The 26,693-nt window shown below is 45.6% G+C and overlaps 1 protein-coding gene across 1 annotated transcript in view; it reads left to right on the top strand.

Annotated features, from left to right (window-relative positions):
- SLC49A4 (solute carrier family 49 member 4) overlaps positions 1–10,171 on the top strand; it is a gene marked incomplete at its 5' end in the record, with an annotated part of 64,901 nt that extends 54,730 nt beyond the window's left edge. The window contains 2 exons of the mRNA XM_084265364.1: positions 4,951–5,133; positions 8,203–10,171. Coding sequence (XP_084121490.1) covers positions 4,951–5,133; positions 8,203–8,318 — 299 coding nt within the window. The 3' untranslated portion in view covers positions 8,319–10,171. The remainder of the gene's footprint in view (positions 1–4,950; positions 5,134–8,202) is intronic.
- Positions 10,172–26,693: the final 16,522 nt, after the last annotated feature.

Below are 26,693 nucleotides of genomic sequence, written 5' to 3'. Positions count from 1 at the left end.
ACTTTAAATTGTATGCTACACCCAAGAGAACATGTTCGGTTGTATTTGCTTTCCTGTTATCCATATGAAATTCGTATGAGTCTTGGCTCTGTCTGAGAACTGTTACAAAATGTACGAGTTCAAGAGTTTCTGGCAAAGGACTCTGGAAAAAGACACTGTACCACCTGCTTGCACTTGATACTGCTCAAGAGTATCTGCATTTCTTTTATAAATTTATCAGCAAAACCCTCCCCTTTTTTAAATTGTAATACTTCATATTTGTTAAAAATCAGCCAAGATGTACTTAAGAACCATTAGATGAGTGGCAGTCCTTTCATTATTTTTGTTGGGTTTGAATTAGGCTCTCAAGTTAGAAATGTAGTGATGGTGTAATCTAAAGAGTAGATTGCTAAACACGTTCCAGAACGTCCTGGGAAGTTCTGGGAACTTGTTTGGATGTCAGAGACACTTGAGACTCCTTCTGCTGTGTTGCATGCTTATCTAGGGACACCAACTGCATGCTGTCATTTAATATCCCTGTTTCAATTCCTAATTACTTGTTTCATGATTCTTTTTGTTTGTTTGTTTTAAATGGTGTAAATCTCTTGCCAGATGGGGGCTGTGAAGATCTGTTTCTGGGATATGTGTGTGTTTTTTGCTCCCCAGTAGCTGAAGACCTGCAGGGCATAAGAAGCCAGGAGGGAACCCTCCTTCTTACCACTTCCACTGGTTTTTGTGCTAAGCTACTGTGTCACCATCAGTCTCCAGCTGGTACCTTCCTTTATGTAACTGGTAGCATCCCTAGAGTTGTTATCAAGGCACACTTCATTCCTGGTTTCCTTCCTGGCCAGGAGGAGAGTAGCATGGGTTGCTCACACCCCACGCATGAACCTTACATGATGAAGCCTAACTGGAGCCTCCTGCCACAGCAGCTCCAGGCTAGTGCTCTGAAGCAGAAGTGCTTTGGGTGGATATTTTGCCTTTCCTGTTCTTTTTGCAGTGGCCAACTTGTGAAGTAGCTGCTTAATTCGCACAAATGTCTTTGATTAATGTCACATTTTAAAGTGGTTTAAAATAAACCCAGCCCAGTTCCATTACTTGCTGATGTCCACAGCTTAGGTAGAGCACTTTGTGCTTAGCTTTGTAGACAGTTAATACCTTTTCCTAAGAAAAGGGGATCTCTTCTTAATACTAACAGCATGACACGCTTCCCTAGCGCATGTCTATCCAGGGCAGTTGTTTGTCCTTGTTAAGCATTAGGACATAATGTTAGCTTCTTGGTAAATCATTTCCTTTCTTTTTTCAGTACTTTCATATTCATTTCCAATGACTGTCATCAAGATTGCCTTAATTGAAAAAACAATCGCTGTAACTTTAGCAGCTGTTCTTCTGCAGTGTAAAATCATGGTAATTGTTTGTGTTCGTTCAATGCAAGGTCACTGTAATGGAAAATAAATGGTCTCCCTTAATAGCTGGTACTCTCCCTGCTATGGTATCTTGTTACCCATCAGCTGGAATATGAGGTGTGCTACATATTGTATGAAATAAAAAGGAAAAAAACACTTCTGAACTCTAACTTGACTTCTTCCTATAACTTATTCTTCTGAATCTGCATATTTTATCTCCAACTTTCTGTCTAGAGTTGGCCAATTGGATTTGTGACTTAATCTAATGGAATAAACTTATTTGTATAGCACACCAGAAGACCCTGGATGATTTACAGAAAAATCAAATTTAAAAATATTTTCTCATCACTATGATACGTACCCACTAAGGGATGCGTACAGCTGTTTCACTGTCAGAGCTTCTTTCTGTGGTTTACCAGTTAAAAGCTGTCATTTCCATTAGATCTTAGAACTCAGATTGGCAGTTTCAGTGTGGACAGACGAGGCAGGTAGTGCTTTGGGGAAAACCAAAAGGTAATGGTAATGCTGCTTTGACCTTGGTGGCATGGAAGGGTGAGGTGTGTGCTGCTGGCGGTGTTTGCATGAACAAAGCAAGCTGTCACGGCACAGAAATGTGATGGTGTAGTTTCTGAAGCACAGAATTACTGAGTTACTGCACTTGCTTGCTTATGGTCTAGTCTTCTTAATATACTTGAGTAAGTGATGAGCTATGATGTAATTCAACTGCCATATTTTAAGCTTACCCAATTTATTTTGAAGGCTTCGGTTTGGTTTATGGAAACTTTTTCACCTTCTGTATTGACTAAAATTGGAAGTCTTGATCTTTTAAGTGGCTGCTAATCTTAGATGTATATTTCTGCCTTCACCTCAAATCAATCTAAGTTCCTGGAAATTACAGGTTAGAGTGTTTCTCTGTTCTGAGGCACGTGATTCCCCTTTCCTGGCTGTTGCTGTTTATGGAAGAGGTTTCATTCTTCCTGCAGAGGTGTTGCCTCCGGCACTTTATGTACTCAGCTCCACTTTTTTGATGGTGATCATTTTGGCTTTCAGTAGCTTCCCAACTATTTCCACTGTTTGAGTTTCTGTTACAGAATTACTGCTGGCTGCCACCTTCTTTTCTTTGGGGAAAGTTTTGAAAATTTTCTCGGAGTTACTAGTTAGTTATCTATAAATATCTTCAGTTGGGCGTAATGAGGGGCAGATGTTCACTTGTCTTAAGAGATTCCTCTATTTCATTTACGTGTTCATTTCTCCAGCCAACATAAAAATTTCAAATAGCTGAGTTTGTTCAGATTTGCTGACTCCACTCAATAGCAGTTAGAGACAATTAGAGCAATACACTGTGGTGTTTGAGGTAAACAGGAGTTCAAAGAAAGGTTCATGAAATTTTAAATACTGGTGATGACTTGCAGCAAAAATCTATGGGTCTTGTAACTAGGGAATCAGTTCTCTTCAGTGTTAGCTGGAAGAGCATCCAAGTACTGGTTTGGGTTTGACAACTCTCAAACATATCTTGCATTGATTCATTTGACTTTTCTTCTGCAATTTATAATATGAGACTTTGAGAGTTGGAAAAGTTACTATGCTTTATTCTTTTTTTTATTGCTTCTTTTTTTCTTAAAACTCAGAACATTCTGATACATTTAGAAAAAAAAAATAAAACCAGGGGCCAGCTGTCCTTCCTGAAGTCGTGCCATCTATATCATCTTTTTGGCTGAGACATCAGTCCTCTTTTTCCTGTCCAGGCAAATACTCTGTAGAGAAAGAAATACGTCTTTGTGCCTTGGAAGCTAACCACGTCAAATAGAGGATCTGGTAGATTGCCCTTTCTGCATCTTAATGCCTTTGTCTCTTTTCCATGATTCTTTGTATTTTAAGAAACAGTGTTTTATTTAATTTGTATTTCTTAAACTGGAATCACAGAATGGTTGCTGTTGGAAGGGACCTCAAAGCCCATCTAGTTCCAGCCCCCTGCCATGGGCAGGGACACATTAGCCCAGGCTGCCCAAAGTCCCCATCCAACCTGGCTCTGAACACTGCCAGGGAGGGGGCAGCCACAGCTTCTCTGGGCAACCTGTACCAGGGCATCACCACCCTCACAGGGAAGAGTTTCTCCTAATATCTCACCTAAATCTACCCTCCTTGAGTTTAAACCCATTGTCCCTTGTCCTGTCACTACAGTCCCTCTCCAGCTTTCCTGTAGCCCCTTCAGGTACTGGAAGGCTGCAGTAAGGTCCTTCCATAGTCTTCTCTTCTCCAGGCTGGAAGTTTCCTGCTTCCTAACAGTTTCTCAACTGAAAGCTTCAGCAATGCTTAACAGAAGATGAAGCAGAGCTGTTTCAGTTCATCCCCTTTCTAAGACAGAAGAACGTAAATTAAACAGAAAACGCAGGTTCTATTTTATTTAAACATATATATCTATATGAAAAAAAGCTTTCTAAGGATTTTGTACCATACTGCAGAAAGAAGATGCTATAAATAATTTCCCTGTGACTTGGTAACGTTTTTGTATCTGAAAAAATTTCTTTACATTTTCTTGCTGCTTTGGTAGAAACTGCAGAAATGATTCCAGACTTCTGGGGTTTTTCCCAAGCCGTGACTTCTTTCCTTACACATTTTACTTGATCAATAACCTCAGGTTATTGAGGCTGCAGGTCAGGAAATCTTCCCCTTCCCAGGAGAGTAATTAACAAAGACTTTTCTAAATAGGTACTAAATTCTTCTGAAATTGTGGGGGGATTTGGGGAGGAGGTTTTTTTTGGTTGGTTGTTTTTTTCAGAAATAGATACAGGTTTATTAATAACACAGGTATCTTAAGCATGTATATTAAGCTAATAAGCACTGTAAACTGGCAGTAGAATTGTAGAACAAAATATCTAAGGCTTTTGAAGAAATGTCTGTCTTGTTTTGTTGATTTGTCTAAGAAAAATAATCTGTTGTACAGCAGTGAATACTCTGTGTTATCAAACACGTCCTGTTCCTGCCAGGCGCTGGGTGCCCTTCATTTCCTTTTCAAGCCAAAAGGGATTCAACATGTTGCAGCACAGGCCAAGCTGAATACTAATGCCTTGATATCTGGTAGATCATTAGGTTTTTATTTGTAAAATGGAAGCAAAATTAGTTTTGACCTTTAGAGCTAAGTCAAAAGGTTAATCCATGTCCATTTCCAATTTGGTTTGTTAATTGCTCCCTCTTCCTAATTGCGTGTAGGACAATAGTTTCTGTTCATTTCGGAGGTAAATCAAACTGCAGGTGATGTTTTGCATGCCTAATTCTGTTGTTTGTTTTACTTACAAGTGAATTCCAACTCACTGAATGTGTCTTCATGGGTTCTGATTTAAAAAAACAAACTGGTATTTTTCATTTATCTTTTTTTTTTTTTCCCAAATCAATGACGTGTTCTGCCAAAAACTAGTGGGATGTGATACACTTTATGATACACAGAGGATAAAAATATGTTTTTATGCATTTTTTCAGTTACTCAAGTATTAGTATTCCTGGCAGCTCTGAACAGGGGAAAAAAAATGCCAGCTTGAAATTAATAACTGTTTTGTTTCTGTTACAGCTACACTGTACACATCCTGCATTTTGTTGGGTATATTCCTCAACAGCAGTGTACCAATATTCTTTGAGCTCTTTGTGGAAACAGTCTACCCTGTTCCAGAAGGAATTACCTGCGGAGTTGTCACCTTTTTGAGTAATGTGTTTATGGGAGTGCTGCTGTTTTTCCTCACATTTTACCACACAGGTAAGAAATAGAAGCTCCTTTGACAATGTAATTCTCCATGAAGGCGTACCCTTGTCAGCAAAGGGAGGATTTGCACATACAATTTTGCTAATAATCAGATGTTTGAGTCTCATTATGTAGCAGCAAGGGAGAATAAGTTTAATTGTTCTATTTGACATGCATGCTAATAAAAATACAATGCTTTTAGTTCAAGATGCATAGAGTTGTGTTCCACTTAGAATTTCTTGTAACCAGAAACAATACAAAGATTCACACTGTCACCATACTTTTTATAAAGGCCTGGGTAGAGTGACAGTCAATACTGTGTGCACCTGTGGGTGTTTAGAACCATGGTGAAGCTAATGTGGTTTCACACTTGGCATGTAGCTGTACTGCCCAGGACAAGCACAGCAGAAATGCCCCTTTTTATGGTCAACTCCACTCAGTGGGTCAGACGTACCATGGCAGGGGGAGAAAGTGTCTCTTCACCACTGCTCAGAGATGAAAAGCTCATTCTTTTAGATAGTCCAGTGGCCCAATGAAGCAGAGTAGTGTCTTGCTTGATATTTCATCGACTTCTTCAGACTCTCTCATCTCTCAGGTATTATTTGCTTCCTTATAACTCATAATGGTAACTTTCAACTTGCTGTTTACTAGACTGTAATATATATTATTACTCTAAGCTGTAAAATAAGAACCATCTCATTCTCAGAGGGAAGTGATCTTTATTAATAGTTTTCAAAGATGCAGATTTTTGGTTTGTATCTTGTTGCTGTGGTGAATGTTTTCATCATGATACAAGATGTGCAGAGCAATCTTCGCTTTTGCTTTGGAAGCATTAGAAAGTGAAAGCTTTCATACGTTACCATGAGTTCATGTACTACTTAAGGCGGTGTGTTGTATAACCAAGAGGAGACTGACAAATTTCAGAATAAATTGTGCTTGAAATTACGAAGGTTACAGCCTGAGGCAAATTTTCAGCATGGTTTGTGTGTCTTTCTGCCAAGGAATCACAAGCAGGTTGACAACCCTGGGTTTTTTGGATACTAACATCATTGTAAAATCAACATTCTCCCCCTGCGAGCATCAGGTGGCATGATGTTTAGCCTTTACATTTTAAAGACTGTTTTGTGATTAATGCTAATTGGTGTGAACTCTCTCTGTTCACATACACTATTATTTCCAACATTTACACCTGAGCTGAATATTCTGAGGATATTTTCAGCATTTATCAGAGTAACAACCCAGCGTTTGGAATTGCTTAATAATTGAGGACTGGGATACAATGTCTCACCTCTGAATGAAAAATGATTTAAAGTTAACTCATTTCCTCATAAATAAGGTATTTGAAGCCAGGTTTTGTCTCTAGTATTCCTTTCCCTGTTGTGTATCAGTAAATGCAGGTTAGGATAAACCTGAAATTAGTATATCCATACACTTGGAATATTTTCCCTATTTCCTCAAAAGAAAAAAAAAAAAATTCTGTTCAGGATGATCCATTCCCTGGGATGATCAATGCCAGTTGGTGCTCTTGGATCCTTTGATAGTTATCTACCTTCTAAGGGATTTTTCTATCTTAAATATTTGTTTTTCATTTAATTCAAATCCGTCGTTTAGTGGCATTTAAGCAACTCACCAATAAACCAGAACTCAGTCAAATTCATCTTGTTCCCTCAGTCTTGCTTTTTAGGCCAAATAATTTCTCAGTAGTTTGAATTCAAATTTATCTCTTTTTCTCCTCTTACTCTGATATTGCAAAGGCTGTAAAAGAGCCAAACCCTGGAAACTTTCCAGTGCATTAAAGATTTTGGTCCAGCTGGTGTGGTGGAGATGTAAACCCTGTCTGAAGCTCAGACTTCTGAGGGAAAAACAAAAGCAAATCAACCTTCAGCTTCATGTGAACAATGTGTTGGTGTGTGCGTTGCCAGTGCTATCACAAATTTGGGGTTACGTAAAACATGAAGGATGCACAAGTTAAATTAGGTCTTTTGAGTCTTTTTGTGTTAAAGTCTGTTTAATCCAGTTAAGTAAGAGTATTTTTTAATAACAAAAATAATGGCATAGCATTTACCTCTTGACTTCTGTAACAAGGTCTAGGAAAATTTTACTCAGGTTTTACTAACATTAATGCCTGAGCAAATCTGTGAAGGGTTTTGGTGGCTGAGCAAAGGTGGTGTTAAATGTTGTTGCCTTGGAAGGATGTTTAATTTTAAGGCTGACTTCTAACCTTTGCAGTTTGTAGCATAAATTGTGCTTTGTCTTTTTGCACTGTAAATTACAGGTTTAAGAAAGTAGCAGTGCTGAAGTCTTGATTTTGATTAATCCAGACCTTGAGGGAGAGTTCAGATTCTGTAAAGATAAATGATAATAAAATTTTAAAAGTAAAACACCATCTCCAGTAAAATTCATGTTTCTTCAGTAAATTGACAGATTTACAGAAAAGGAAATTTTGGTGCAGGTGTTTAAAAAACAACTGAATGAAACTGCTAGTTAACAGTCAAATGTCAGATGATAGGATCTCCTGAATGTGCAGCACAGGATTTTAAGAGCAGTGTGGTCTGTCTAACAGCTAAAAGAGGCTTCTGAGGAGCTGTTAGTGCAACTAGTTTGAAATTTAATTGATCGTATTACTGACAAGTTTCTTCCAAGGAATTGGTTTTTCCCTCCTCAGAGTGTGTAGCAGGTTTGACACAGAATCAAATCCTGCTGCTGCTTACACTTTTAATTTGTTTCAGTTTCTAATCCATAGAAATCAAAGAACTAATGAGTAGAGTCTTCAGAAGTGGTTTATTCTCCATTAGCAAAGATAGATTTATTTTTTTCCCCCCCTCCATTGAGAGATTGAATTGGGAGGATTAACATTAGCTGGAGGCACTGGTTTTATATATAGATAAACTTTATAAACTTTACACATAGATAAGGGGTCCGTGGAGAATTCTCAGACACCATATTAACCATCTGTCGATAGGGAGCTGTCAGGATTTTGTTCAGAGTGCAGCACTTCCCTTCAAACCCACCGTCAGAGTTTTGGTCCCTCTAAACACAGAGCATGTTTGATAACTGAGGTTGGGTCTGTTTCCTGCTTTGCAGAGTTTTCCTGGTTCAACTGGTGCCTGCCGGGATCGTGTCTGCTCAGCCTGCTGCTCATCCTCTGCTTCCGTGAGTCCTACGACAGACTCTATCTCGACGTCGTCGTCTCTGTGTGATAACGCCGGAGCGGTGAGGGGTTGGAAGAGACTGGAAGTCAGCTTTGCAGTCGGCACATCTGCCTGGATTTGCATGGCTGAGCAGCAGGAAAACAAAGAAATTACAAGACTTAATCATGGCTTTATTAGCGAGGGTGAGGGACTGGCTGTTCTTACTTTCAAGACCACCTTGACTTGAGATAAGTGTGGAACTTGGGTGGTGATAATGATGCCGAAATGCACAAAGAGAATATATCTGATGTACAGGTCCCAGTGCCAGAGCTGGGGCTCTCTATTTAAAAGGCTGTTGATGTAGCAGTGAGGTGTACAGTTGTGTGTGTGTGCGTGTGTGTGTGTGCCGACTCATGGTTGTACACACCTGGGGTACCAGTAACCTTCGGGGTCTTCTATCAGAATAGAAATAGTGAAAAAGGAAAAGGGTAAAAGGAAAAAAACAACCACTTTTTTTTTTTTTAAGATCTGTCTTTTAAATCGCTAGTCACTCATATGATCAATGTCCATTAAACAGTTAAGCTAAAACGATTTGGTGCTTGTACACTACATTTACATTCTAATAAAGTGATTTCTGATATAAGACACTGGTACCAGGGGTTTTAGCCAGACTAAATATCCCGAGCGATTCTTGTGTTGTTAGAGGTGTTTGTTGTCACCCTGAGCACATTTAAATGGTAGCTTTAGCTGCTGCTGAAACCCAACTTGCACCCACAGTCGCCTCTGAAATACCACCATGGCTCAGTATTCCATGATCATGGAGCCTCTGTGGCATCTCAGAAGTGAACTGGAATCACTGTTGGTGAGCATTGCTGTGTTAAAGGCCGCCACTGTGTCACCTTCTCATCCCCCATCTCCAGAAAAAACCTGCCTTTTTACTGTGAAGACCTCTGTGCCACTGAATACTGTGGGTGTGGATGTCTGAGTCCCACTAGCTGTCTTCTGATACTCCTGAGGCGTGCATGGGTTTTAGGATTAGTTTATGACTGAGGGTGCCTAAACAATATTGTTTGTTAATCCAAGTCTTTAAAATCACTGTTTCCTAAACAGTATTTGTAGTTGTTGAGGTGCCCTGATGGCGGAATGACAATGAGTTCGACATGAGAAATAACTTACGAGTTTGGCATAATATGGGAAATATAATGCCAGCTCTTTTTATCAGTACTAATACGTGGTCGTTCTGGCCCTTACTTGAACATAAATATTAAAGACACTTTGAATAGTTTTTTAACTCAATTTTAAACCTGCTAATAATTTCTTAATTATATTCATCGTTTTCAGTTCAGCATCACTTACAGTATTTCCGTGTGTGTGTTCTGTGCTTTGCGTTAGGGGTGTGTGTTTGTGTGTGTGTGTGTGTATTTATATCTATGTATACACAAATAAAACTTATATATATCTCTTTTATATATAAGTTACGTAAGGGTATGTGTTTACATAGGTTTGTTTTAAATGGTCATGTCTCCGGGCGGTGGTACGCCGCTGTTTGTAACTAAACCCGTCACTGCCGCGAATGGAGGGGCGTGCCTACGCTGTCCACGACGTGAGGGTTTTTTAAGGGGGTGAATGATTTCCTACTGTAGCCATTTTATCACAGGGGGTGCGGGGTTCTGCGCCCGTGGAGTCTGAGTCGAGCGCCCTTTGTTCCCGTGCGGGGGTCTTCTCCGCCACCCTGGGGGACACTGATGCCGTGAACTCACGGGAACAAGCCCTGAACGGAGGGAGCGCTGCCTTCCAGCCACGGACCTGTCTGTTCTGTCTGCTCCCCTTCTGCAGGGGGAACGCGCCGCTCAGACCTTCCACTCAGGAGTGTAACTGTGCAGTAAAATAAAACGAGCTGTTCCCTGCTTTTAGTTCTTGAAGCAATGGATGTATTTACTGTAGTAACAGAAAATTGACTTAGTTATTGGCTATATCAGCTACTAAATGATCTTTTCTGTCTTGGAGCAGGCTTTTTGTAGACGATGGAGTAAAACTGCACTGGTATAGCCAAACCAATCGAACCAGCACTCTCAGAACCACTGGCATCATCATCTCGCCGTTTTTCAGATGAATGATATTAACTGTCCAACTTCTTTTTACTATGTTTTAGTGCCTGGAATAGTTTCAGTATCCAGTAGCTGCTGCTACCTATTGTCTTCTGAAACCAAGGGTTGTTTGCCAAGAGTCTGATTGGAGTTGCATTGTCATGGCAGAATTGCCAGCTCACGTGGCTCTTCGGAGCTCTGCTTCTGCAATTTACTGTAGCTATATTAGGATTAAAATTGCACCGTTCAGGCACTGTCCCGAGTGACAGAGATTTCTCATCCTTTCACTGTCCTGGCTATTTTAAGATGGAGAATCACTTCAGGCAGTATTCAGAATATAACCTGTTCTGCCTCTCTTCCAGAAAGCATTAACAATCAAAATATTTGTCAGTGCTGCCAGATGCAGACTCTATACGGGAAGGAGAGTGAATATCTTGTTATAAACCCCATTGATTGTTTTCCTGAGCTGGTGTGAATTGCTTGCTGCTCTTCTGGACTTTGATGCTTCAGTAGAAGTTTGTGTCTGTCTTGGGCACTGTAGTGTATGGTCTTAATTACAGCCCTCGATGCCTCTGCACCAAAACAGAGATGTTGTCCAGAGCTCAGCGGCACGACGGGGCTCGGATGGAGATCTGCACTGGGGGTTGCAGGCACTGTTCTGCAGGTGGGGCTCAACCAGACTTCTCAGCAAGTCTAATGGAAATCTGCCTGAATTAAAAAAACCTCAAAGGATCGCTCCCAAGTTACTCAAGAGCTGTGTAGGATGCTGCTGCATTCCACACACACAGTGATCAGGCTTCTCATTTTATTAGATCAGCAATCCTGGCTCAGGACAGAGGTGGGGTTACAAATGTGCTTGCTGAGATCTCTGAAAAATATTTTATCCACTGTGCCCAGCAGCATTCTTCTCTGGAGGAGGAGCAGTCCTTTTCATGCCAGCAACCCACCTGAACCTGTTGGGAATATTTTTGGGGTATGGGCTATCACTAGGTCCAGCTTTGTATTTACAGAGGTCTGAGCTGGTAGGATAACCCAGCTTTATTGGAAGGTAGTGTTCAAGACTGAGCGGAGAGCTCTAAGCAATGCTGATACAGGTAACAGGAGTGCCCAACAGGCTCAAAACAGTTGGTATTTCTCTTATTAATTAGCTGAAGTTCAGGGTCTCTCTATAACTCCTCCATCAGCAGTAATGAGGTTTTTTTTTAATCTAAGTGAGGCATTACCTTGCGGGGCCGCAGAGTAGCCAGCGTTGGCTGCTACTTGGCCTTTGACTTGCGAGCAGTGGCAGGTGCCCTGGAAGTTACAGTATTTGCTTCTCTTCACAGCCCATGGGTTCACAGTCCCCAAGAACATCATTTCCCAGCAGTATGGAACCCCCCCTAAAATACAAATAATTGTGCTGTGGTTTATACTGAGAGTGCTAGGGAGGACGCTCTGCAGTGACAGCTCTCTCTAATAGCTCTCCATTTTAAGTACGGGTTGCTCCTCAGGTTTCTGCTTGGCTCCGAAGGCGAGCTGTGGAGCTGTGCTAGCTTTCATGCTGCTAATGAGGAAGCTCAGGGTTAGTAGATGCTGGCTCCACTTAAGGTGGTGTTTACTGCCTCTCTTCACTGCATTAATCCCCTTCTGCTTCCTTCACCTTTCCGCATGGCTGCCTGCTCTGCTGAGCCAGAGTCCGTGCAGGAGGTGTGCAGAAGAGCTTCTGTGCTCCCAAGCCACTTCCAGAGGGATGGGGTGGCAGACTATGTACTTAATATGCATCAAAATGGTGATTTTTAGGAGGTCTTGCAGGCTTGAAGATTCAAGAGCAGACACAAAGGATTTTGCGTGTAGGAGAGTGGATAGTCTGTTAGGAGCAGGTGGTGGTTTGTCTGGAACTGGTGATGTTAGCCCCACACCTAGAGGAGTGCCCGAAAAGGTTGGCATCTTGGGTACTGGGGTTCACAGCTTGTGGAGTTATTCACAACCATCTGACAGAGCAGAAGTGGTTGGGAGTGGAGTGAGTTGGAAAACCCCAGGCTGCGGCTGCGTTTGTGCTGGTAACTCCAGGGAAGGCCAGGTTGATGGATCGAGTATGGGGGAAGGGGGCAGGTCCAGAGGGTGGGCGTTTCAACGCTGAAATGCTGCGGTGAGTTCATCAGTTCATGTAAAATTTGAAGTTGTGGGATGACAGGGATGTTAGTGCCTGGCTTGTCCTGCAGTAAACACAGCACAGGACTGTGTAGCCTTACACTGTAGCATGAATTGATTGGTGTGTGTGCACGTCCTGGCTGTTACTGGAAAGGGAAGTGCTGTTTCATGGGGACGAGGTATAGTTTGAGTAGTGGCTGTAACTGTCCTGTGGTGCTGTGACAACAGGGTCTTCCTTTTTTTATTTCATTTCCTCTACTGGGTCACAGGCAGATATCAATGATTATCTCTGATAAAGGCGTTAGGTTTCATTAGGGTTTTGGGGGGGGTTCTTTTAGACTAAGCTTGGATTGCTGTAATGATTCGGCGAGACAGCGGCTACGCTCGTGCGGCAGCACGCGTCGGGCGCGTCACCGTGCTGCTGTCCTCGGGTCGGTGAAGCACCAGGCTTGGGGAGCTCTGCAGCAGGGCCCGTGACTGCACCAAGGGAAGTGCTGACCCTGTCAAAATGAACAGGAACGACTTCATCCGCTTCCGTGGGTCCGGGATGTGGGTCTGGGAGGAGGAATGGAGCACGTGTAGGGGGAAAAGCCTCGCTGTGGTTGCTGCCCCCCTTCTGCCAGAGGTGGAAGGCTGAGAAACCAGGAACCCAACGTGGGCTGCACACTGCGAGGCGAGTCGGAGGTGGCACTGGAGTATCAGCCTTGTCTTCTCCAGGAGCGTCCTGTCAGACAGCAGAGGATTCCTTCAGAGCAGGCAGCAGCCCCGGGGACGTCAGAAGATGATGTCAATCTGCTTGTGATTTTCACAGTTTGTGTTTCAAGACAGATGAAACTAATAAATAGAGGAAGCAACGTAACACTGCCCAGTTTTGACAAGCAAAAGCAAATATTTGCACAGATGTGCTGGCCTTTTACTTGGGATCACGATGCATTTGGAGCACTTGGTGCCCACCTGGAGTGTGGACCCACTCCCGCAGCCCTGTCCCTCCCCATGCCACTGCCTGACCCTGCAGTGCTGAGGGGAGCTCCATGCCCTGGCCAGGCCAGTGGTTAGGGCTGAGGGGAAGGGGCGCACTGCAGCTGGGATGCTCAGAAGGTGCAGCATTGGTGGGCACCTGGGGTATTTTGGCAGGAGGGATGTCTTCCACAGCTTGGTTTTTGCAGAGGCTCATCTTTCGCTTCCTCAAGGACGAGGTTCTGACCTTTGTTCTGTGTTCCTGATGTGGTTTGTGCCGCCAGAACAGCTGTGTGGTGCAGGGATTGCCGAGCTGAGGCAGCAAAGGCAGGTGGGATGCTCTGTGGTAACAGCTTTTCCTTCCACGGTCTCTCCCCCAACAGGTTCCCACATGTGGGTTCTCCACTCACTGGACCTGGACAGACTCTCTGTGCTCACTTTGTGTCGCTGCATGAAGAAAATACCTTGAGCAAATCATTTCTTTGCAGGGGGCTTTTCCCTTTAGGCTCAGGCCACTTCGCCAGCCTTTGTCTGTGTGTGAAAGCCCCAGATTCCCACCCCCATATTTTCCTTTGCAGAGGGGATGTATGGCATTGATGCTGGGGTAGGGCGTGAGAGCCCAGGCACTGCCCTCACTCCATTAGGGCTGCTGGGGGGCTTGGGGAAGGGGTGCTCATATGTGAGGCATGTAAAAGGGGAGGGGGATGTTCCACGTACCTCCTCAGGCAGGGATGCACTGTGGTCAGGTCTGGGAAATGCTTTTGGATGCTGTGAGGGACAGGAGCTGGGACATGCCCTGTTCAACAGGACAAGTGTCCTCAGTAGTGGGACATCTGTGGGGAACACAGACCCTTGTGCCCTGTGCCTGGCTGGCATCATCTATGTGGCATAGACAGCGTGTGCCACATCAGTAGAGCTCCTTGTGTGGGACAGGCTGTGCTGGGAGACTGGTGGGGAGTGGGTCTGTGTAGGGGAGGGATGCTCAGAGATGGTCTGCCCAGGGGATGGAGGAGGGTGGCATGTGGTGGTCTTGGGCTGTTGCTGGCTCTGGAGAACCTGGATGTGCAATCAAAGCCCATGATGCAAAAGCAGAGCTGGCTCCCTCAACCCAGCCCCCCTTCTCCCACCTATCCCCTGGGCTGAGCCAGCCCAGCAGAGCTGCAAGGAGTCCCTGAGGCCAGGTGGCTTCTGGCTGCTGCTCCCACCAGGACAGCGACGTAGTTTCCAGGTGTATTTATTTTCTCTGCCTGTGGTATTAAAATCTCTGCTACATTAAAATCTCATTTTTCCCTACCAAGTTTAACATCTTCTGCTGTGCGGTTTGGAAACAGGGACTTGGTCAGGTGGGAAAAGCAGCATTTCATCCTGTGGCACACAGAGTGGTTGGAGGGGGGTTGAACTGACTGAACAGAGCAGGGAAAGAGGAGGGGTTACGTCTTGGAGAGCGTCTTTGTAAACTGCCCTGGGCCTGTCTGTGAGACTGTCCCATTTTACTGGAGTTTGTATGCATTTTACTTTTGTAACTTTTTTAAATGATTTGATAGAATTTTATTTTAGGGCAAATTCTACTTTTTTTTTTTTTTTTGTATGCAATATTCCAATGTGATGGATTTTTATTTTTAAGAGAAAAAAATATGTTGGAATGACTGTAAACTTGTCAATGTAACACACCCACCGCGCCCTTTCTTTGTAGAACTGGAACCTGACCGTGAAGCGCGCGTTACCTTACCTACCAGTTGCTGCACATTAAAGAAGTTACTCAGATGCTCTGCCAACACTGTTCGTTAATTACAAAAAATAATTACAGGGGATGAGTTTATTTCTGCTCTAATACCCCCAAAACCTGCTGCAGGTACTGCTGACGTGGGGTTGCCTACTCTGATGGATGTAGCCTCACCCCAGCCCCGGCCAGCCAGCAGAAAGGTTTGCTTCACCTCCAGTGAGGTGTTGAGGGGAGGGGGTCTGGCACTGCTGGAGGGACTGAGGGGTGCAGGGGTGGGCTGGGGCAGAGGTGTCCCCCAGCAGGCAGGGCACCAAGGGTAGGGAAGGTGCCGGTGGCCATGGCAGCCCCCACTGCCCCAATCACATCATCCTGACTCTGATGTCACATCCCACCTCATCAGGGCTCCCAGCTTGGGATGCTGCAAGCCTGCTGGTTTTGCTGGTTCCCATCCTCAAGGTCTCTGTTGAGGCTTTTGGAAAGGAGACCCTTAGAAATAACCTCCTTGTGTTTACCCTGCATCTCGCTGAAATGAGCCTGACCCGGCATCTCTTGATCCATGTTTATTTTCTCGGCCCAGCTGCTCAGCAAGGCCCTGCCTGCTTACCAGGGCGAGTTTAAAACAGTCTTGCATCCTATTAGTGCAGGGAAGAAATCTGTCAACTCTCCTATCCTGGAATATCTGGGCCCCACTATTCTTAGCAACAGCCTCTTTCCAGGCTATATATGGGAGCTGAAGGCTCCAGTTCCTGGTCATATTTATCTTTGCGGTGCTACAGAAATCTCTGTCCTTGGGGGATGAGAGCAGAGGGTCCTTCCCAGATCCCTGATGTCGTTGTGTGTGTTGGTGACTCCCCCCCCCCCCCCCGCCCCCCCCCGTGCTTGTTCTTTCTCACAGGATTTTTCACCCAATCTCTATGTTGTTGTTGTTTAAAGTTGTCTTTTCCCCTGACATATAAAGGATGCTTCTCCCTTTTGGTGCTCGCTGGTGCCTCCCTCTCTGACCACCTCAGAGCTGCCAATCCGGACCTGTGCGGGCAGGAGGCCAGACTGGGTGCAGCACTCAGTGTTGTGCCCAGATGTGCCCAGATGTGACGGAGCTGCCCACGGATTCCTCGCCTCCTCACAGCAGAGGCTGGGGAAGAAGCCAAGGCTGCTTGTAATTGCTGGGTGTGGGTGTTTAGGTGTCTCAGTGCTGCAGCCCAGTCCCCAGGCAGGGATGAAGGTGTCGGGGAAGACCAGTAGCAGCACCTACCTGCCTTTGCTCACTTGCTGCAGGTCACAGGGGCTGAGCAGCCTTGGTTTCTTTTTGGGAGATTTCTGCTTCACTCCATACCTGCAGGCAGGTCCTGGGGCTGGAAGGGCTCTGCCAGTGGCACCAGGATGGGCTCCTGCCCTGGAGGCTTCCAGGGCTGTGATGTCCATCTATCTGCCTGTCTGTCCACCCATCTGCTTGGCCACAGACCTACAGCCATGAAGAGTACCCGCCAGAAGGCCCTGGGCAGGGGGTACCAACCTCCCCAAGGGCAGCATGCAGGGAAACGCTGTCTCAGTGTGACCCCGGGGTTGGGGCTCAAGCAGGCACAGGCAGAGGGAATACCAGCAGCTGATCCAATCCTGCCAGCACCCAATCTGACCCCACCATCTCCTGAACCTCAGACTCTGCCAGGGTCCCTCCTAAGCCTGCCTTTGCTTGCCGAGCTGAGGGCCGGGATATTCTGTGCAGCTTCGTGGTCGGGTTTTGGTGAGTGAAGGACAGGGCAGCTCAGCAGGGTTTGTGGTGAGCAGATGAGCAGCAGAAGTGTGAACTAAGCATCACACCCTCACACAGAAATGACTGCAGCTGCCTCTGAAGTGGGGGAGGACTTTGGAGGGAGAGCTTTCAGAAGAGGTTTTATCCTGTGCCATAGCATCACAGCTCATCCTATCGTTGGATGAGGGTTTAACCTGGGGCAGGACTGTGGGTCTCTGGGCTGGCACGTGGAAGTGGCACTTGGAGCATCCTTACATGTTCGCTCCAGATCCTCCTTGGCTGCAGCAGCACCCGACATGGTGGGGACAGCCAGGGCCCAGCTGCCTGTGCCAGGCAGGGAGGTTTGTCTCTTCCAGCGCCGCGCCGGAGGAGCGATGGATCAGCAGAAGACAGCAGTAATTGCCAGGAGGCTCTCAGGCAGAAAGCAAGGCTCTCTCTCTCGCCCGTGGACAGGCTGATGTAAGCCAGCATGTAAATTGGGTACAACACAAAAATAATTTCAGCTGAGCTCCTATGAAGAAACACGGGCAGGAAAAGACGTTGTTGCTAAGAAATGTGAAAACAGAAAACAATAATGTGGCTCCTGCCAGGGTAAGAGGAGTGTGTCGGCATTACGCTCGCGCGTACAGCTCGCCTGCTTGTGACAGTAAATGAAGTACTGCAAAAATGGGTATGGTTTTTCTCTGTGCCCATTGATGCTTCACATCATGGGAATACCAAATGTTTCTGGAGACTGGTCGTTACCCTGCGCCCCAGAGGGGAGAGATCCATTGCTGGCTCCGTTATTGCCACAGCAGCAAGGAAATGACTGTGGGAGCTGTAAAAATCAAATGCAGCAAGGTTGGCTGGATGGAATCTGCTGTCATTTGCCATGGTCGCTGCTAACCTCTGGTCTGGAAGATACCACACTGTCTCCAGAGGGTTGGGAAACCAGGATTATGTTTTGCTTCCAGCTAATTGCTGGTTCATAAACTGTAAAGTCTGACCTTGAAAATGACCCCAAAACCACCCCAAAGTGTGGCAGGGCTTTGTGGGTTGTTTAGGTTCTTTTTCTTTTGGGACCAGGCTTGGGCAGGGCTGAGCTCTGCCTCCCTTTGGTTAACCTGACAGTCAGCTTTTCAAACAGCGGTTGCAGTGACAGTGCCACGAGGGGCTTTTTATGAATAAGCAAACCAAACCATGGCAAAAAGCATTTCAGCTCTTGGCAAAAGAGCATTTGTAATGACCCTCCAAAGCTGCTGGTAATTAAGCTCTGTGTTTGTTTGTTTGAGACCATGCTGTGTGCTTGAGACCACGCGGGCTCTCGGCTGTACACTTGAGGGGGAAAAAAACGACACCACAGGCAGTGATGCTTTTGCAGGAGAAAGTGTTGCTGCTTGTGCGTGTTGAGGTGGAGCTGGCTGTGCGCTGAGCTCTGTGCTGAGCTGATTTCAGCTGCCCCTGGGACTGGGGACCGTCAGCAGCAGGGCTGTGACCGCGATCACCTGCACGGGCAGAAGGGCATCCAGGAGCCGGAGCCAGGGCTTACAGTCACACTATGGTGTGGGGTACTGGGGCACATGTGGGGCAGAGGACACTGCTAGGGGTGCTGGGCAGGTCAGTAGGACACCCACTTGGGGCTTTTTTCCATGGCTGCAGCCTGACTGCTTCCCCAGGGGAGTGTCTGCACGATGCTCTGCCTGGCCATGGCTCCCGGCAGCATATGAGCATCAGGTGCGAGAGAGATGGTGCAAATCAGGCTGCAGGGTAGTTCTTATTTCTGCCTTATCTGCAGGACGTGGTGCCTGTTCAGGGGAGGAGATTACCTCTGTCTGACAGGGCTTGCTCCTGCTAACGACCGGGGGCCAGTGCACAGATGCTCAGCTACCCTGTGGCGCTTGCAGCTCATTCATCCCAGTCCCTGCTCCGGCGTGTCCATGTGCACAGACACGAACGGGGCTGGGCTGCCATCCCTGCCCCTTGCTGCCTCCCTAACACCCAGCATTGGCTGTGCCTTTGCCCAGACAAGTGCCCTGCCAGCAATGGACATTTCCAGCCATTGAAGGAGGAGAAACCACCAGCAAAAGGGACTCATATGGGCATCAGGGCAGTGGCAGCTTTGTCACTGCAACCCTAAAGCATTTGCTGCAGGGAGCTGGGAGGAAGCACACAGAGCTGAATCGGGAGGAACCTTCCACTTTTGTCTTTTCCTCCACTTCCCACACTCAGCCACCCACATTTGCTGCTGCAGCTGCAGGTGGTCCCCAGCAAACACCATGAGCAGCTTTGGCTTAATAAAAAGCCAATGGGGAACCTGTGAGGTAACAAAGTTTTTGCTGTTTCCTACACACAGGTGAGAATTAAGGAGGAAAAAGGATGCAGGTGGGATGTGCAGGGGAGGAGGGAGACCAGAAGGCACTGGAGCTATGAGGGAACCTGCAGGCTAATGCATCAAATGAGCAACTAGGAAACAAATGTGGTAGACAGATTTTTAAGGAAATTGGATATAGGTTCCAACGTGATACTTTGCTCTAATTGTGAGCAGAGGTGCCTTGATGCAAAACAAAACCATTCAGAAACGGCCTCCCCATCTTATTGTGCAAACCAACCAGGGAGGGAAAAAAATCCATCTTATTACAGCGAGTTTGTTTTTACTGAGCTCGTGCCTCTCAATTACTTTTTAATGGTCTGCATTGAAAAGAAATTCTGGTGTGCACACTTGAGACTATGAAAACACCCAAATGATAGCTTATGATTTAGTAGGATTAAAGTATTATGTATGCAGGTGTAGCACGTTTCAGGTTATTAGTAATCCAATCTATTTTTTACGACATTATGGTGTAATTTTCTGTATGAAACTTCAATATAAGTCTTGAGCTGTATCGGAACATAAACTAAAATGTTCCTGACTCTGTCACTTTTCATGGTCTTTACTTTGATTAATAAATGCAACAAGAGCTATAACGTTCCTCAGTACGAGGCTACAATCATCCTTCAATCAAAACGTGTCCCTCGGCTCTCTGTAACTTTCCCCATCAGTCTATGGGGCTGGAGCAGGCGCAGCGATGGGGTTTCACTGTGCCTGAGCACGTACACCTGAAGGGCTCCGCAGATGACAAGCGCACTTTCGCTCGCTGCAGCCAGCCCATCTCCTCAGCACAGTGAGCAGCTGTGTCCTTGGAGGCTCAGTGTGATGTGTGGGGAGCAGAGGGGGGACACGTCCAGGCAGGATTTGGCACCCTGAAATTCACATCGCTTTGATCTTACCTCACTGGGCACCTTGCTTGGGGATACTGTGTTTGAAAAGCACCTGAAGTTTGGTGTGGGGCCGTACGCCAACGTTCAGGGGCATGTGGGGGGGCAATTGCAGCCACAGAGTTTGGCATTAGCGACACAAGTTTGTAACCACGTAGTCTTTGACTGGTAACAAATATAATCCAAACTTGGGACTCTGGATGCAGCTGGGGGGGCAGGCAGGGAGGAAGGACATAAGCTGCAGTGCCCTGATTTTTGCCTTTCCTTTTGCCCCCAACGCCAGGAGGAAGCTTCTCCACCTTCCCTGTGATGCTGCTCCGCATCAGCCCCAGCCCCACCACGCATCGGCCTCGGTGGGGGAAATAACAACTCACCAGCTTGCCAGGTTGGGCAGTTTTATTTCTGAATTATTCTTTACATTGTACAATATATAAAAATACAGAGTACCCAAAAAAAATTCACAGTGTCTAAAGGCAGTGATTACAGTCTAGGTCGCCTTTATACTAAAGTACCATCAAGTTCGATTGCATAGGAAGGGTGATGTGCCTTCACAACAGGAGTCCAACAGTACCCTCCGGGTTTTGCTGTTTCAGGGCAAGCATTCCGTGGGTGCTTAATAATTCCCCACGTATCCGAGATCCAGTATTGCATCTGCCACTCTCCCACTGCAATTACAAGCTACATCCCATCAATGCCATCTCACAGCCCATTCATCCTCCCTAAACATTCCTCGGTGGGAACGCTTCTAATTAACCACGTCGCTTTGAAGTGTGGGCAGGTTTGGGTGGTACCCAAGGGTGGGGTGTGGATGGAACCCACACTGACACGCAGCTGGCCGGGTGTCAAATGTTTGTTTGATGTTTTTGGTACTAAAACCATTTTTCCTTCAAGGATTAACAGCCCATCCGTGCAGCTCAATGCTGGGCTCCATGGCATGGACATTAACAGCACTCTGCTCATGGCGGTTTCGAAGCTGGAGTGCAGCATTGGTGCTTTTCACACTCAGATCTGTGTGAAACCACATCACAGCTGGGACTTGCAGAAAGCCAAAAGCTGCTCTTACAGCTCCAAACCCCTTGAAGAGCAGGGGTGAATTTACAGCCCAGGCTGGAGGCAGGACAGGGGAAAAACATTGGAGGTCAAGACCCAAGCTAGTGCTGAATGCCACGGAGCGCTTACACCGGTGGGCATCTGGTCAGGCACTGGTTTCACTCCTCCAGCCAGGACTAACACTGACACTTAAATTCCCCAACTTTCCCAAAGGACAGCTTTCCAGGCAGAGCAGCTGGGATAAGAACTGGGCATGTGCCACAAGGACCCAGCTCCAGAGGGGGTTCTGCCCTGTTTTGGGGGCTTTGGCAATCAGGCAGCATCAACGCTTCTGGGTTTGCTCCCCTACCCCAGACCTGCTCTTGAAGCTGCCTGAAATTGTCTCCTCAGAACCTTAAGGGCCCTTGGCCACCGGGGCTTTGAAGTGATCTGATGGACAAAACACGAATCCTTCCAACCCAATGTAATGGGTATTCCTCAGTTAGGCCAGACAGCTCCAAGGGGTGCTGCACCTTGCTATGCATGTGGGCCAGCTTGTAGGAGTGACAGGGTGAGGAATGGATGCAGAGCTGTGACTGCTGATGCTGGAAGCTCCAGAGACACCCAGAGCACCAGGAGGCTTTTTTTGGACCCCTCCAATAACCAAAAGCCACGGGTTCGCAGGGCTTCCCTACACCTTGTCCTGAAAGCCCCCAGTGTGACTATAAGGCAAGGCTGACAGGGGTGGCGATCAATAACTCACAAAGCAGTTGCTAACTTCTTTAACATGGCAAATGACATTTTTCACGTTCCAATAGACGATGTCTTTTCCTCTAATGGTACCATATTTGTTACTCCTACTTGCTATTTTAATTTTCTTTGCACAATTACTCCCTACTTATAATTACAAAAACAATAGAGCGATACACATGAGAGATTTGGGAGGCTTATTCAGAAAGTATAAGTAGTAACAAGAACCATTTTCTTAATCATTCTTAAACAGAACGATTTAGGGGAGAATCAGCATTTCTAACTAGAAAAATCAATTTTCTTTTCAATTAAAAAATTATATTTCATTTACCTCAAAAATGATTTTTTTCTTCTAAACGTAATGGAAAGGACACTAGATGGTTACAGGGTTTGGTTTTTTTTTTTTCTTCACTTCATCCTTGTAGAATTTGAATACCAGCACTGCCTTTCTTATTCTAAGTTTCCTCTGCAGGCATTTTGCTAAATATATATAGTGTGTGTATATATTATAAATATATACTGTATCTATCCATGGATAGATGTATACACTATTACAAAAAAAAAAGAGTAAGTTGTTACACAAACTTTACATTTACATTTTTTTATATATATATTTATATATATATATATATAACTCTTCCCCCCAACTACATTTGGTACAAAGAATAAATCAATCTCTGTGGACAGCAATTTCCTCTCCAGGTGGGTTTAGCATCAGATTAACGCCGGAGGCATCAGATCGTCTGCGCCAGACGTGGGCTCCATCCCTACTCTCTGCCCATCTCAACCCACTCGTCTCATTCTCCCAACGTAAGGCATTAGGAACAGTGGTGGTTGGACAATATGCATTCTTCTCCTTTAGCATTTGTACAGTTCATATATTTAAGAGCAGCCCTGGCTCATACGCTGGGTGTTGAAGGGCACCCTTAGAGCCACAGCACCCCCAAGGCTGTGGTTTGATCGCCAGGTGGTTTGTCCCTCAGTGAGCCACACAGGTTATTTCTGGAGGGGACAGCGGAGCAAGTAAAGCCCAACAGCAGCAGCACAAGGCAGCCTGGGTAAGGCCGTATCGCACGCTCCTTCTGGAGGGAGAAAGGCAGCCACTTCCACAGAAAAAGGAAGAAGAATGGCCTAATTAAATACACTTCTGCTACATACTTGGCTGTAGGATTTCCATCCTGGTTTATGCTGGAACCCTGCTCAGAGGGCTCGCAGAGAACTCGCATCTCTGGACCAGCATGGGAACTGCCCGGGGCTCCCCTCCTCTGCCTTAGAAGTGAAAGGAAAGAAGAATATAAGTGGCAAGGTGAGCCCTTTGGAAAGCAACTAAGTGCATGTCCAGCGTACTTTAAGATGGCCTGGGGTGTAGGAATTTTTAGCAAGCTCAACACCCAGCTGCAGGAGCGATTCAAGCTGCTGCAGATATTACAGTCCTGATGATCAAGCTGCCGAATCACCTGGATGGCAAGAACATCGCTGTACCCGGTGTCATTAACCTGCCACGCATTAGAGAGCTCATCAAAACCACCACCCTCACACCACATTAACATTGTCCTTAAAGAACTGCGCTCTAATGCAAGCATTAATTGAGTAATAAGCATTCTGATTTCTTCCTTTTGCTCTCTCTTGCTCTCTCCTGGATTCTACTTTCTGCTCGAATGGAGCCTACAGACCCTTGCTGTGATTGCCAATTATATGAAAAAGGGCTGAATCCATTTGGATGGCTGGTAAGAAGGAATGTCTCAATGAAACTATAACCACACGCACCCCCCTCGCAGCATCTGCCCTCCAAGAGCCTACAAAATATCCATCTCCTGAGGGAATGGCAGTAACGACCTATCTCGGTGAGCTGAAGAGTTAAATGATTTTCCCACTTTGAGGGAAAAAAAGCCACCAAAACAGTATACATATTGTTATTCTGTGAAGCTGAAAATGGAAAAATGTTGAAGGAGAGGGGGAAAAAAAAGGAAAAATAGAAAATTAAAATAATTAGAAGGTTTGGCTTGTTTGCATCCTTCCCAGCCTCCAGCTGCAACCCTGACACGTGCATGGCAACTGCAGAACATGTCGATACAGGGAATCTTCTGAAGGGGAAGCTCAGAGGTGGCTTTAATTTTACAATGACTAGAGTGATCTTGGGAGCCAATGTTTTCTTCTGAATCACATAAAGCTGGGAAATCCCATCCTGATAGTCTAATGTAATAATTTTCAACCCCTGGGCTACACACTTGTTAGAACTACTTTCAGCGAGGATTTTCAGTGTCACTGAGGGGGATGTGGAAATTCAGTGAGGCAGGGTGAACTCATTATGGCATGAGGCACTAAGGCATCACTCCTCAGATGGGGTTTAGGTGCACTCCTCAGATGGGGTTTAGGTGCCAGGGAACAGCCTCCCTGCAGCACTGGTACTTGCTAACAGTGCTTTCCTGCTTGGCTCCTGCCACTCGTGCTGCCAGGCAGCTTAGGGCTGCTGAGCTGCTGTGCCTACTACCTGTGGGTTGCAGCAGGTTGTTTCAGACAAAGCTTCAAGGTTTGCATCAGCTCCTGGCTCAGCTGTTTCAAATACAAGTCCTATTTAAGGGCACCCCTCTCTCCCTCTGATCTCTCTGTTTCCCCTGGTGAGACTGAGGCAGAAGCAGGATGAGCTGCTAAATTAGAAAAACAGCTGCTGGAAGTGACGAGCACCACTGAGCCCGAGGCATCCTTGTGGCAGAGCTAATGACCCCCCTTTATTACAAATATCCCTACAGCCTTCAATCACTGCAAACTGAAGTCACAGAAAGTAATTTAAAAATGGGAGGCTACTTTATTCTTGCCTTCTGGTCAAACCACCATAACACAGGCTTACAGAGCCACGTTGGCTTCTCCTCTCAGGAAAAGCAATATCCTTATCCAGAGCAACACCACAGTCTTTCCTCATCTCCTACCAGCTGCCTACGTGAAAGAGCTGAGCACACAGCCCAAGCTGGGCTTCCAAACGAGCAACTGCAAAGGAACAGCACCGAGAAACGAATCAGAAACAAAGCAAGGACAAAGGGGACTGCTGGGAACGGGGCCAAGCCGGTGGCCAAGCGCAGGCGTGGCAGTCGCTGGAGTAAGATGCAGACAACAAAGCCAAGCTCAGGACCAGGCGGAGCTCATGCGCGTTTCGGGGTGCACTTTTATCTCATGCTCAGTATCGCGACAGTCCAGAATCCGCAGCGTCAGGAGTTCGTTATAAATACTTAGAAACACGGAATGGTAACAGCAGTGAACTTGTTTCACATTGCTAACACGTTGGATGTAATTGTACATTAAGCACCAGCAATAAGTTTCCTTTTTGGCCAAACAGTTATGTCAGACAAACATCTGGCTGTAGACAACATGGCTTCTGCATCAGACTAATACAGTTCTCATAGACACAGTCACACACATACACAGAGTTACATTTCAAGGCTGGATATAGTGTTTAATAACGCTACCGCCCCAATTTACTTCAGTAGCCGCAGCAGCATTTGTTTGTTGGGTTGGTTTTGTTCAGAAAAATGAAAGAAATATTGGCAAACAATGCACATTGCTCAGCTGTGCCACTATTTCATAGAGCACTGACTGGAAGATGCTACAGGAATGTGCATCAGACTTTCTGGGTCATCTCAGACTATGGAAACATTCCTTACAAAAAATACCTTCCCCCCTGCAAAGTCCGAATTATTCATTCTGTGAAAGTAAACGACCTAAAAACCAACAATAAACCAAGAGGAAAAATTAGCCCAAAGCATGGTGATTTCCCACAAGAAGAACATGGCCTCTGAAGTTGCCTCTCCTGGCAGATGCAATCAGGATCAAAGCTAGAACAAAAAGAGTTAACACCGTCTCAGAAAAAAAAAAAAAGAAAAAGGAAGAAAGAAAAAAAGCCCATGGCTCTTGTGCAGCAATCATCACATCTTTTTTTTTCCAGTGATATAAACATCTTTGTTTGTTAGGCACTCCAAGTTCATGTCTCCGATGTTATTCCAACATTTACTTTTCTCAGTATCTCACTGCCTGTATAATTTTCTTTTAATTAAGACTGGAAACATTCTGGAAAGCTTCTTTGGGTAATGCACTTTGTTTGTGTGTTGTTTCTCATCAGCTGAACTGCATATTACCAAAGAAGGCTGCGGAGAGTATTTCCTGCAATATGAAAAGATTCTGTTGAAGACACAGGGAACACTGCCCTGGAAAGTCACTTTTTTTTTCTTTTTTTTTTTTTGCATAAATGTAAAAAAAAAAAGTTAACATGAAAAAAAGAAAAAGAAAACGTTCTTCAAGTTGTTGGCACGATGGAGTCCTGCTCAGCCTGTCTCATGAGCTGCGTGTCATCCAGTGCACCATTGCTACCCTGTCTCAGGAAGGATGCTCCTTGCCAGACAGACACCCCTGCCTCAGGAGGCCACCCCTTGCCTTGCTTGGAGTGCACCCGTGTGTTGTGTGCTGCTGCTTGGTGGGCATCGAGCCCAGCACAGAGCCACCTCCTTGACAATGTCCACCTTGGCCTGCAATGCTGCTCTTCCAGGCATAAACAGTTGCAGCAGTAAGAGCCATCTCCAGCCAAATATCCACAAACCTCTGCAGAACGGTCCATATGCATTTTTGTCCTTGTAAGGAGATGTGCTGTTTACAAGAAATACAATTAACCAAAGGAAAAAAAAAAAGACCCTACTGTACAATATTTACATCTAGAGGCTGGGCCAGTATTTGGTCCATAAAATCAATTAAAAAAATTCATATAGGAAGTGATCCAGTCCTGTAGGATCTGTCCATCA

The sequence above is a fragment of the Gallinula chloropus genome (assembly GCF_964237585.1).
Source record: "Gallinula chloropus genome assembly, chromosome: 5".
Classification (NCBI taxonomy): domain Eukaryota; kingdom Metazoa; phylum Chordata; class Aves; order Gruiformes; family Rallidae; genus Gallinula; species Gallinula chloropus.
The sequence above is the reverse complement of the archived record's forward strand: the minus strand, read 5'-3'. Positions and strand labels throughout refer to the sequence as shown.